Consider the following 13,695-nt stretch of genomic DNA (forward strand, 5'->3'; position numbering starts at 1 on the left):
CAGGTAGATCCAAAATCATAAAAGGAAAGAAAAAATTAATCATTCACTAAGGTTTTCTTCTGGCCTCTTTCCATCATATCTCTGTCCTTGTTGGTCTTACAGGAACCAGTGTCAAGCAGTCAAGGCAAGGAATGTGGTTCCTATTTATTGTTTAGGCTTCTTTATAAAGCGGGGGGGGCAGGGTAGTCTAAAGCATCAGGCAGTTCACTATCAGGTTGTTGGGGGTTTTGTTGTTGTTTGGGGGGGAAATATCTTTCATTGAATTATTTTCATCATGTGCTCTTGTTCAACTGACAAACCACAAAAGTACAGCACTGTGGAAACATAAGGAGAGTGAGGCAATAAGAAACAGCAGGAGCTACGCAGCTAATGGCAATGCTCAGCTTAAGTGAAATGCAGTGCAGAAATAAGAAGTGCCAATATAGGATAACTTTTTAAAAATCAGTTGTTTTTAACATCTCCTAACATTGAAATTATTAGTATTAGTATTAGCAATCAGCAAAAGAAAAGGGGTTTAAGGCCCAGTGACACTCCTATTAAAATTGATTGCAAAACTCTTAAGGCTGCAATCCAAAACATGTACCTGGGAGTAAGTTCCACTGAAATGTTTGGTGAATGGTGTTCTTGGTAGTACCTTTAGCATATTCTTCAGTTTCATATACCACTTACATGATAACTCCTGGTTTCCTTTGCTTACTGTGTAGGGCATGTTATAATTTGGGTAATAATCAGATAGCAGGATATTAAGCAGTTCATAAATTGATACAGATGGTCTTTGAGATCAACAACTTATGATTCAAAGCTACACTAGTTGAGTGGAGAGCACTGTTGACCTCTACTCTATGGGCAATCCCACCAGTCATGCTCCTTCCTTTCATTCTGAGCAGAGTATTGGCAGAGAGTTTAGCTAGTGCCAGTAAAAACAAAATAGTATGAAAAATGTTTCTACTACCCACTGTTCTAGAAAAATGGGTTGAGCTGGGACATCTACAAGAAGAGGTTAGCAGGATCTGATCTAGGCAAGAGGCAAAGTAGAACAGAGTTCAGGCAGAGGATAATCAGGATTGTGTTGAGAAGCACCAGGCAGAAGCAAGAATTTGATTCAGGTAGCAGCTCAGGAAAAGGCTTACAGAGAGGTTTAAGGGGCCAGCAAAGACAGAGATCCCAGGGTAGCGAAGCTGGTGCAGAGAAGCTGAGCTCTCCATGTGAAAGTCAAATTGCTCTGACATCAAAGTGTTGACTAGTCTTCCAGAAACCCCTTACTGCTTCCTTTTGTGTGGAGCCTCAGCTAGATAATCAAAAGTAGTTTGAAATGGATGTTAGGAGACACTACTAGTTTACTTACTTGGAGTGCTCTGGTTTTCATAGCAATCACAGCATTAAATGGGATAAGTAAGACCATCACAGCAACTCCTGCCAGCACAGAAGGTCCTAAAGCCTTTAAAAGGATGCAAAACACACCAGTCATTCTTCTGCTCTCCTCCAATTAGCATTAAAAGAACCTGGAATTTATTTATTACATTTATACCCTGCTTTTCCTCCCAGAAGCTCCAGGATGTATACATGGTCCTCCTTCCATTTTACTTGCACAAGAGCCCTGTGAAGTTGGTTAAGGTGTGAGAGGATGACTGGCCCAAATTCACCCAGTGACTGAGTAAGGATTTGAACCTGTCTCTCCCCAGTCCTACTATTACACTCTAACCAATATACCACAGTCTCCAGAAAAGCTTACATGGCTAAAGTTGCCCAACCAGATTTTCAGCATGGAAAGCAAGAACCTAGGGAAACTTTGCATAATCTCTATGGAACTTCTTTTCCTATCTGCACCAAGTAGAGACACATACATACTTGGAGGCTGAGGAAGGAGTGGGGAACAGTGGGATATAAAACATTTGAGATTATTATGATTGCTATTGTTATTATTATTAACCAACATAGCATTGGTATATCTGGTCTGCTCCTGTAATAAAATGATTCATTCACATAGCATTGCTAAAAGTAGCTCCTTGGCTGCTTTCACTGGCACTATAAATAGAAGTATATTTGTAAAAAAAAAAAAAGGTTACATAACCCGCTTAGTAAATGCACCACTTTGTGTTAGGCACAGCAATGTACAGAGACAAAAGCACACCAAAAGTGAACTTGCGATGCTGTTTTTCTGTTGATCAGAGATCTCTGTTGTTGAGCTAAGGGGAAATTGAGGAGTTTGTAAATAAAAACTGAGATGGCGATTGCCCATTCATTCAGGTTCTTCTCTTCTCATACTCTTTTAAATTTAAGCATATTGCAACACACCTGTGGGTCTCCAGCTCTGCATCCTCAGTTAATCATCTGCTCCAACAGAGCATTTTAAAAACAAATGCTTGGAATTGTGCTGGGAGCAACAGGTTGCCTGCAATATGACTTTTCCCAAGTACTTTTTTCTCTTCGAGGCAAGTCAGCCTTCAGCATTAGGTTAAAGGCTCTACATTGTGCCAGACCAGAGAGAACAAACTCTGTACCTGCCAGAGAAAGTATAAGGCAAGGACTATCTGGAGCGGTGCAGACCACAACATGTTTAGGAAGGTAGTCAGGTCCATGAATCTCTGGGCATCTACTGACATCAGGTTGACAATTTCTCCAACAGTGGAAGAACGCTTTGCTGAGTTGGTGATAATTAAAGACTGGAGAGACAATGAGAGAAACATTCTTATTTAGACATATTTTCCCATTTTGTAACATTTATAACCTGTCCTTCCTCAAAGCAGCTCAGCACATTGTACATGGTTCACCCCGGCCATTTTAGCCTTACAGTCCATATAGCCTTGAGTTAGGCTAGGCTGAGAAAAAAATTCCTGGCCCAAGGTTACCGAGTGAGCTTTGTGGCTGAGCAGATATTTGAACTGAAGTCTCCTTGTTCAATCTCCGACACTCTGGCTTCTGTGTACTTGGGTGCCTTCTGTTCTATGCTAGGGACAAGCCTGATTAATCTCTCAAGGGAGGTGGAATATACTGATCATGGCCATCACCGGAAGCCAAAGTGGCTTCCATGGCCCACAGCACCTTCCATCTGTTTCAGCTGGTGAGCCATCTGAATCCCATTCTCAGCAGACTGCCTGGCCACAGCTGTCCATGCTCTGGGAACCTCCAGATGGTACTACTGCAATGTGTCAGTCCTGGGGCTGCCTCTAAAATCTATTCAGAAACTTCAGTTAGCCCAGAATACAGCTGCCTGGAGGTTGCTAGTGCATGGACAACAGTGGTCAGCCTATCCGGGTCCAGTAATGGCTGTAGCCGTCTTACCAACTGAAGCTGGTAAAAGGCACTCCTAACCACTGAGGACACCTGGGCCTCTAGCGACAAAGATGGATCCAGAAGCACCCCCAGACTATGGACCTGCTCTTTCAGAGGGAGTACGACCCCATCCAAAGCAGGCAACTGACCAATTATCCGAACTCAAGAACCACCAACCGTCAGCATCTCTGTCTTGAAGGATTCAGAGTCAGTTTACTGGTCCTCATCCAGCCCACCACCGAGTCCAGGCACTGGTCCAAGGCTTGCACAACCTCTCCCAATTCAGATTACAGAGAAATAAAGCTCAGTATCATCAGCGTACTGTGGACACCTTGCCCCAAAGCTCCTGATAACTGCTCCCAAGGGCTTCATATAGATGGTAAACAGCATGGGGGACAAGATGGTACCCTGTGGCACCCCACAGCACAACTGCAGGCGGGTGAAAGGCAATCACCCAATGCTATTCTGTGAAAACGACCTTGGAGGTAGGATTGGAACCACTGTAAAACAGTGTCTCCAATACCCATCTCACCAAGTAAGCTCAGAAGGATTCCATGGTCAATAGTGTCAAAAGCCACCGAGATACCAAGTAAGAATAAAGGGGTCGCATTCCCCCCATCCTTCCCCCAAGAAAGGTCATCCATCAGGGCGATCAAGGCCGATTCAGTCCCATAACCAGGCCTGAACACAGACTGGAATGGCTTAAGATAATAAGTTTCATCCAAGAGTACTTGCAATTGTTGCACCACGACCCTCTCTATCACCTTCCCTAAAAAGGGGGTATTTATGACCGGGTGGTAGTTGTCACAAAACAATGGGTCCAGGATGGACTTTTTCAGGAGCAGTCGGATAATTGCATCTTCCAGGCCAGCTGGGACCACTCCCTCCTGCAAAGGCACATTGACCACACCCTGGATCCAATCAGACTTACCCCCTTGGCAAGCTTTAACAAGCCAAGAAGGGCAAGGGTTGAGAGGACACATTGCCACAAGCACCTTGTCCACGTCATCAGGCTGCATCAACTGAAACTGATTCCAAGAAGTTGTAGCAGATGTTGCACTGGACATCTCACTGGGCACTACAGTAGATGTGGAAGGGGCATCTAGATTGCCATGGAGGCAAGCAACTTTACTGCAAAGTGCCTTGCAAACAATTCACAGTGGGCATTTGAAGGGTCTAAAACTCCATTTCCTGGAGTTGATGTCAACAGACCCCTGACAATACAAAAAAGCTTCGCTGGACGGGTATTTGAGGATGCAATGGAGGCAGAGAAGTGGGCCTTCTTCACCATCCTCACAGTGGGCACGGTTATGATGTTTACTCATGCCTGATCAGCCTCACAGCACATCTTTCCACTTGCTCTCTAGCCATCGTCGAGCCTTTTTCATTGCCCTTAGTTCACTGGTGTACCAAGGTGCAAACCGGGCCTCACAATGCTGGAAAGCATGCTCGGGGCAATTGTGTTAAGAGCCTGATGTATCTTGTTGTTCCATAGCATGACAAGGGAGTCACCTGCTCTATGTACTGGGAACTCCCTCAGGGCATTCAGAAATCCAGTGGATTCTATTAGTCTCTGGGGGTGGACCATCTTAATCTATCCACCACCCCTGCAGGGGAGGATTGAAGCTGCAAATCCTTCCAGGTGGCAGCTATTCTCTGCTCATCAAGTGAGATGCTCCACAATATTCAAAACAAAGATATGTCAAAAGCTTGGTTCTCATGACAGGGGAAATGAGCTTCTATTATGTATTGTACTGCTACATTAGCAACTCATTTGAGTACACAAATATGAGCAAACTCAAATACAGTCCTGTTTTTATATATCTTGTTTATACAAATGACTTGGGGAACTTGCAAAACATCTGAATAGTTGAGATGGTTTGGCACGAAGGAGAGGCATTTGTGAGGATTTCACAAGCAGCTTTAGCTTGGATACCAAGAGCACAAATGAATCATTCACAGCACATCATGCACATAGAGAGCTACATGTGCCCAATCCAATTGTTATGTGTGTACATTGGTTAGGTTTACCAATTCAAGAACTAACAAATAATGATTTTTCAACTGCCACATATTCGTTTAGCTTTTCACAGTTTTAAGCAAATCTGATTAATATAAAAATAGTATATATAATGGTAAATTATAATTCATCCTAAATTGTAGAGCCTGATCTATGGCACATCCTTGGGATAGGTTTGTATCTTGCAAATACCATAAACAATCAGCAGGATGGTTATCTGGTGCTGGGCAGGTAGTAAAATGTACTTCTTATATATAGCACAAAAGCAGACCTATGATGGGCCACACCAAGGGCAGTTTGGCTTATATGCAAAAATAATTTAAAACTATGAAGAACAGGGATAGATAGTCCTAATTATCCAATTACAAAACGCCAAAAACACACAGAAGGTTTGTATTCATTCCATGCTACAGTAACATTAGGGGGCCTTTCACAAGTACACTAACCCATGTGAAATCTGCATAAGTGTGTGGATCATTTCCATCAACTGCTAAAAGGGGGGCAACTAATGGGTAGGAAATACCCACACATTTAGCCTTACCCACATGCTTGTGATATTCTCACACACAAACATTGCAGCCACATCAGATGCTGCTTCCACATGGCTTAATGTGTGTGTGAAGGCAGCCCTAGTGTTTGAAGAATACAGCCCAGGAGGGGTTGCATAGTTGCAGGGCTGCTCTTGGGATGTCAGCCACCCAAGCACTGGATGATGAGATCCAGCTGAGAAAAGGGCAGGATTAAGTAATGACATCAGAACTGAGGAAATGCAGATAAAAGGAAGGTTCTGGTGCTGGCTGACTGCAGGTGATCAAACCAAAGACCTGGACTGAGAGTGAGATTAAGGATCTTTAATTCTTTAAGACTTAAAGTAGCAAGAAACTAACAGTTCACATATGCATGGAATGTGGATTATTTGGTAGGATTTACGAATAAACCATAAATGCTGGAACACTTAGAAGAAACATGGAAGATGTACATGCAGGATTACAGATAGCTGGGATAAGCTTTTTGCTGCCATTGTTTAAAGCACATGGCCCAGAGCTTCTGCATGTGAATCATTGCTCTCCTTTGCTTCCCGTATTCAGTCTGCTGCCAAGTCATGTTGGGGCCTCCTTTCACAACACTACTGAAAATACAGCTCTTCCTTTCTGCCCCCTTAGCAAAATCTCCTGTTCATCTCCCACCCTGACTGTTTAAACCTTTTCTCTAGTCTTCCACTGATGCACCTTGGGAGCCGCCTCCCCTCTATCCAGAGCTTTGCTACTAAAATCATTCACCCCTCTCGTCATTCTGACCATGTGACCCCCTCCTTAAGTCACTACATTAACCAAGATTTCTTGTCCTTCCATGGTCTTGCCCTGCCACCCACCCACTGCTCTCCTCACACGTTCTTTGCCCCACCATACTCAGCTGTCCAATGGTTTCCTGGTATAGCAACACCACCCATTCACATGTCTGAAATTGCCCCTTTATTACTTTTGTGATGCCACCTCACTCTTTTCCTTCAAATCATTCAAATCCTGCCTCATGTTTTGAGCCTTTGGCTTAACCCCTTAAAGCAGGGATGGGCCCTCCAGTTACTGCTGTGACTGCCAGCTCCCATCAGCCCCAGCCAGTGGGGCCAACAGTCAGGGATGATGGGAGATGTAGTCCAACATCTGGAGGGCCACGGGTTCCTATTCCTGCCTTAAAGCCTTTGGCTCAACCTCTTAGTTTTATAATCATAAAATTTTAGCATTATAAGAGATTCAAAATGGGCTTTGCTCAGTGCAGTCCAACACCCTGCTCAGTGCAGCATCTTGCAGCTACAGCATCCTACACAGCCTTTGCTTAAATGCTTCCACCACCTCCTATTGCAGCCTGTTCCACTGTTTGAACAGCTCTTATTCTTAGGACAGTATCTACCCACTGATGTTAAAAAATAAAATCTTTTATATCTGCTGGCTACATTATGACATCATCTTTATGATATTTTATATTGTTTTTATGGTATTTTATGTTCTACTGTATTTGTACACATTACTCAACATTTTGAATGAGTGGGCAGTTTATAACTATTTTGCTCTTGTGTAAACATTATTATTTTGAGAGAGTGAGAGAGACAAAATCATAACCCTGGCACTGCCTATTTCCATAGTTTGGAATATTTAGATCGGGATGAGCAGACTTCAGGCTTGCAGGATCTACTTTGTTTTTTAGTAGAACCTCACGGCTCACCAACTGGAGTCAGGTCCAAAATAATAAGGATATACAGAATTAAGGTAAGCAGAACCTCGAAGTGCATGCTTAGCCCAGGAATTTGGTTCAGAACCAAATTTGATCATTTCTCCACATAAAAATCCACTCCTGGTGTTTCCCCAAATCTTTATTTATTTACAGAATGTGTTGTTGCCATATTTAAACCATTGGGGAGTTAGAAACTCTTTGCCAATCTCTCACAAATTGCCCAGAAATATACCAGTATTTCTTTATGTTTTGCTCATCACATACAGTTTCTGACAGCAGCTGATGTATACCTCCCTCTTATTTTCCTTGCCTTGTTAATCCAGTACCAGAGACAATTCTGGTCTGTACTTGGCTGTGCAAAAACAGTAATCTGCTTTTACCTTTCTGTAGATCATCCCTATGATGCCGGATCTCAGTCTCATCCCAGTAACAAAACAGTACTGGAAATGCTGGTGAAGGATTATCGTCTGCAGCACGGCACAGAAAAACATCAAAGCCGCAATCAGATAGCCCCACCATAACGGAGCACTTTTATTCTTAACGAAGCCAATTAACATGCTGTTTAAGAAGAAGATTGAAACAAATAAGACACGGGGAAGAAACACCAAGATTAGTGGGAAAGAGCGCAAGACACCATTTCCTTTTACCCAAAGCAAAGTGGCAGCACCAATCTAAACCTTTGTTCTGGGTACACACTAGAGTTAATTTATGGACCATTTCAAATGACAAGGGCATGGGCCAACCTCAAACATCTTATTTTATTTATTTTACATTTTTCTACACCGATTCTTTAAAAATATCCAAAGTGAAAAACATGCAGAAAATGGGGAGGGGGGCCCTGGATGTCATTTCGTGTTGTGTACTAACAGCATACCCCAATGTCACTGTGCGAACATGGAAGCTACAGGGGCTGAGAAGCTGAAGCAGGTTACAGCTTCAGAGTACATGCAAGCATAGTAAAACATAGTAAAACAAGCTTGGCTCCATCATGAGGAAAAATGAAGCAACTGCTTCAGATGGTGGCAGCAAATTTGCAGCCCCATCCCCACTTGTTTGCCTCGCCAATCCACAAAGCCATCCAACCAGCACAGGCCACCACCCTCCTGTCTTCTATATGTCATTTAAGAGCCATCCCCTGCCCTTCTCACCATGGCCCACACTGCTTCTCTTCCCCACCTGTTGCCCTTACTTGTTAACTGTTTTTGCCACTGCTAATGTGGTGGCAGTGCTGCTTGTGCCTTTGCCTCCCGCCAACCCCTTTGCCTTGCCACGAGGAAAGGCTGGAGGTCCACACATGTAGATTAAATGTTTGTGTGTTTAGCAGTTCCAAATGCAATTTCTTTCCAGGTGGACAAGCAAGTCTGAACTGGAAAGAAATGTGGTGCAAGGAGACATTATACCATTTAGTATATTAGCTATATATCCATATGAAAGCTTCCCTTCTTTCCTACTCTTTGCTTTCATGCAAAACTAGAAATACATGAGAACACATAATGCATTTCCTCATTGACATATTTTCCCTGTAAGACTGCAATTCTTCCCTGCGCTTTCCTGTCTCTGCCATGTAGACAGGGAAGGACTCCGTACAGGCTGCACGTTGGTGTCACGTGGCTTGTGTGGTGCAATAAATGGGCAAACCCAAGAGCTAGAACTAAACACCCCGTGTGCCTTGAAACGATTACCTTTTCTCTATCTATTCACTAACTGATCATCTGAAATGAACTTGAAACTTATCTTCTGCATGAAAGCCAAACTCACCTTAACAGCTGGGGGTTGACGAAAGATAACAGATCTTGCATCAGTTTGTAGAAGGAGCCAATTAAGAAGTATGGTCCAAATGTCCTGAGTAAGGCTTTGAGAAAATATGGTTCTTTCTGTTTTAAGTTACTACTAATCAGGATTTCAGTTTCCTCTAGGGCATCACCAACATGGTTCGTCATTTGATTAGAACTTTTTGTGTAAGATACATGTTTTTTCCTAAGAGAACAAAACACATTGTTATAGTCAGCTGAAAAGAGGAGCTCTATTGGAAATGTTGACTCTCTCAAATAATAAACCTCCAGTGATCTTTAGACTTCAAATGTGGGCTTGCTGGCCAGAGTTTCTATAATAACAGCTAAACTACATTAGCAAGATTAGGGGCCACCATTTTATCATCCAGGAGCAAGAAATAATTTACCCAAAGAAAATAAAACGGAATTAACCACCAGTGTAAAGCACTGTCTGTATTAAGAACGGCACTGCATTTAATTATGTTGCAGCTGCATATTTAAATTACGTTGACATAAGGTAGCACATCTGGAATCTGTTCACCGTCTTTACAAACGTTCCCAAATTAGTCATATGAAATATTGCGACTGCAGTCATTCTGCTTGCTGTATTCAGCTGCAAAAAGTTCCACACCAACCTGTCAGATCAATTTAGCTGAGTGAAGGACTGAGCCAATTCATGTAGCAATGATTAAGAAGGTTACATTATTTTTTATTTTACTTAAATCTTCAATATAAAGCTGTAATCTAAACTAACCGTGGCTCAGGCAAACATAAAACTTCTGCCTCTGAAAATTCCACTTCCTATTTAGCAAAATAATTCAATAAAAATAAAAATGACATGCTTACTCAGGAAAGCAGCCACAGTTCAAAAGTTAACATTTTTTGGTTTTGTGGTCTATCAAGTAACAAAATAATAGGTAATATAGTTATACTAAGAGGAAACCCATTGAAATCAATGCACTTAAGTAATTTAAGTCTATTGATTTCCAATGGGTCTCCTCTGAATATAACTAATGTTAGATAACACCCTTAAGCTAGAACTATTGTGTTTAATATTGTATTAGTAAAAAACCCCAATGTTACCACTACAGTTCTTATATTGCCATGCATCTTCCAATAATTTTGCTCTTATTATTTCATGTAACTGCTTCTTAATTTACAACAGTTCAGTTATGCTTTCTACTGATTTTGTCCCTAACAAAGCTGTCATCCCAGCTTCATTTCAAGATAGAGGCACAAACTGGTGGAATTTGGGTATTCATCTGAACACCTGAAAGCTCTAAGTGTGGACGGGTCAGGGGTGTGCATGCACACCCCTAGTGTCACTGCATGTGCCACCCCAAATCCCCTCTCCTGATGAGCAGGGAAAGGTCTGCAGGGGATTCTGTTCATGTTCACTTGAATGCAAGTGGAAAGCTTCACATGATCAGGGATCCTGATAAAGGAGAATTCCTCATCGCACAGAAGGCTACTTATGTTCAAGTGCAGACCTTTCCCTGTTCAACATGGGGAAGGTAGGGACTGACACGGAATGCAAGGATTCTGGGGGTGGGGCTTTCATGCAGGCCCCTGCCCCGTCTACCTGAATACTCTTTGTGTTTCTTGAGCTTAACTGGTTATATTTAACTGCCCTCCCAATCGACAACCTATGCTTCCTAAGTCCTTAATTAAAAGAATGGAGTGGATATTATAATGCAATGATTATTGGCTATTCCTGTGAGCCAGTTCTAGGCTTGTTGAGGACAATGGAGATAAGGAAGGGTGAAAGTGCCAATTCTGAGGGCAGTTAGCTCCTGAAAAAAGCAGTAATTCCACTGGCTGGAATACTTCAGTATATAGTCTAGTGGAGGGGGGAAATTGTGGTGTATGCTTGTCTGGGTTAAGAAAATAAAATACTGTATAGAAAGTTTAGAAAATCTAAGAATGTACAACACAGCAAAACAATAGATGTCAGAAGTGTATTAAGAACACAGCAGACTTTTTTCACTATTGGTGGACCAGTCCAGTAGCGAAGCAAGTTTGGCAGAAAACTGCAGCTTCTATAAATAAGATTTTAAAGTGTTCAGTTCCATTAGATTCTGAGATATATTTGTTCACTTATTTGAAATATGCAGTTCCAAAAGAAAAGGAAAAATTATTTCATCATTGATAGTGGCTGCTAGGAAGCATTGGAGCAAAAGAAGCACCAGCTTTGAAACAATGGTTTATGAAACAATGGTATATGAAACAATGGTTTATGAAAGTCTGGGTACTTGCAAAACTGAGTACGGTAATGTGGTTTTTATGGGTAAGACAAGGAACACAAAAGATTAATAGTTTTCAGCAAGAATGGAAACTATTCGAGACCTTTTGGAATAGTAAACATGGGTTGACTCACCTAGGAGGCAATCCCTTTCCAATATTATAAACATCAGTAAGATTATTACTAAAGACGTTTATTTTTATTTCACAGGATCCCCCCTCCTTTTCTCTCCTTTTGTGTTGATTACTGTAATTGTTTTATATTTGGGTTTATTAATCATTTGATGAATTAAGACCATCAGTTTTCCTGCTTGTCTGCACATCAGAAGTTGAGTGAGTATATAACTTGCAGCAGCAGCAAGATTGCCATTCTACAATAATATAGGAGGAAATCTAGAACTGAAGATCATAGCAGGATCTGGGTAGGCACTCACAGAAAACAATTTCAGTTATGATTAACTGTCAGTTATGACAAAAGTGTACATGCAGACTTTAACTACTTGCAAAAAATAGCATATTATACATTTATCTTTCAAATAATGTTTGAACAGAAATTTCAAAAAGTGTACATGCTGCAGCTTATGATGCCATTACAATGTGTTATACTTTTCCAATTATAAGGAGTTAAACAAGTTTAAATTTTCCTGGGCTGTTGAAAGGGGCAGTTTATTTGTCTAATTCACAGCCTATTTTGAAAACCTTCTCAATATGAAGCTTTAAACCTATATTCACTTTTCTGGGAGTAAAGCTGCAATGCTACTCCCATATACCTGGGAGTAAACCCACTGAATTCAGTAGGACTTACTTTTGAGTAGACATGGTTAGGATCGTGCTGTAAATCAATGGACTTTTGAGTGAACATAGTAAAGAATTGTGCTGTAAATCTTTCTCTCCCCTCCAATCCTTTTTTTTTAAGCAATTAGGCAGGGCTTACTTAGGTGTCACTGCTTTTATTTGGTAGGAAACTAATATTGATTTTTTTTAAAAATGTTCTGCAATGACCAACTTGTTTTGGCAAATTATTATATGAAGTGTATGTATTTTTACATCTCCAGTGTGTGTATATTTGAAATCTTTCCAATAACCCTGCGAGGTACGGGAGGAAATGAAGGAAACTCAAAAGAAATAAATCCATTTAAAATGCAATAATCATAAGTATAAAATAATCAAGTATAAAACAGTTGCAAAACTGCTTAAAGTGGCATGATTCTGAATTTTTGGTTGGTGAGTGATGTTTCTTATCACTTGAGGTTGCAGTCCTGTGCATGCGTTCCTGTTTGAATATGCCTCACTGACTACATTGGGACATGCTTCTGAGTAAACATGCATAGGATTGCACTATAAATATCTTTACAGGTTGTGTAAATAATAAACATATTTGACATTCACGCTTATATAAATATTTTTTCATACTATGTCTTGATATGTATCTGATTGCACACTATGTTTGTACGTTATTATTTCTTCTACAATTTAAGTGTGCCCTTCTTGCTTGGGGTCTCCTAACAACTCTCAGCACCCTTCACAAACTACAATTCCAAGGATTCTTTGGGAGAAGCCATGACTATAAAGTGGAAAATAGTGGAATAAATGTGTGGTGTGAATGTGGTCTCTCTGATCTTCTAGCTCTCTCCCTGGTGTACTCACACAGAGATTTGATGCTTTCAGACACGCAATCTACTCCGAGGTGGAAGGGACTGTACTATGTTTAATATATGCAGGGCCGGTTCTAAAGGGCATCCAGGTGGGGCACTGGCCCAAGGGCCCCTAGAGCTACAGAGGCCCCTCCGCTCCCCTTCCATGATCTGTGGAAGCAGCCGCGGCTTGCAGGAGAGGAGCTTCCGAGCCACCCGCCATCCCCCCGGTTCACCTACCTTTCCGCTGTTCTTTGTGGTTTGCCATCAATCAAGATGGCGGCCGAGGTTTCCCTAAGGGGCTGAAGCCTCTGCCGCCATCTTGGTTGATGGCACGCATGCATGCTACACGCGTGCATTGCTGCCATCAACCAAGATGGCAGCAGAGGCTTCAGCCCCTTAGGGAAACCTCGGCCGCCATCTTGATTGATGGCAAACCCACAAAAAACAGCAGAGAGAAAGGTAGGTGAAGCGGGGGATGGCGGGTGACTCAGAAGCTCCTCTCCTGCGGGCTGCGGCTGCCTCC

At 41.9% G+C, this 13,695-nt stretch overlaps 1 protein-coding gene across 4 annotated transcripts in view; it reads right to left on the minus strand.

Annotated features, from left to right (window-relative positions):
- ABCC3 (ATP binding cassette subfamily C member 3) overlaps positions 1-13,695 on the minus strand; it is a 114,593-nt gene that overhangs the window by 53,072 nt on the left and 47,826 nt on the right. For all 4 annotated transcript variants that reach the window (XM_061616016.1, XM_061616014.1, XM_061616017.1 and 1 more), the window contains exons 8-11: positions 9,281-9,499; positions 7,903-8,080; positions 2,502-2,663; positions 1,346-1,438 (exon numbers count right to left, since the gene is read on the minus strand). In XM_061616016.1, the coding sequence (XP_061472000.1) occupies positions 1,346-1,438; positions 2,502-2,663; positions 7,903-8,080; positions 9,281-9,499 (652 nt within the window). The remainder of the gene's footprint in view (positions 1-1,345; positions 1,439-2,501; positions 2,664-7,902; positions 8,081-9,280; positions 9,500-13,695) is intronic.

Source organism: Rhineura floridana, chromosome 3 (genome assembly GCF_030035675.1).
Source record: "Rhineura floridana isolate rRhiFlo1 chromosome 3, rRhiFlo1.hap2, whole genome shotgun sequence".
Classification (NCBI taxonomy): Eukaryota; Metazoa; Chordata; class Lepidosauria; order Squamata; family Rhineuridae; genus Rhineura; species Rhineura floridana.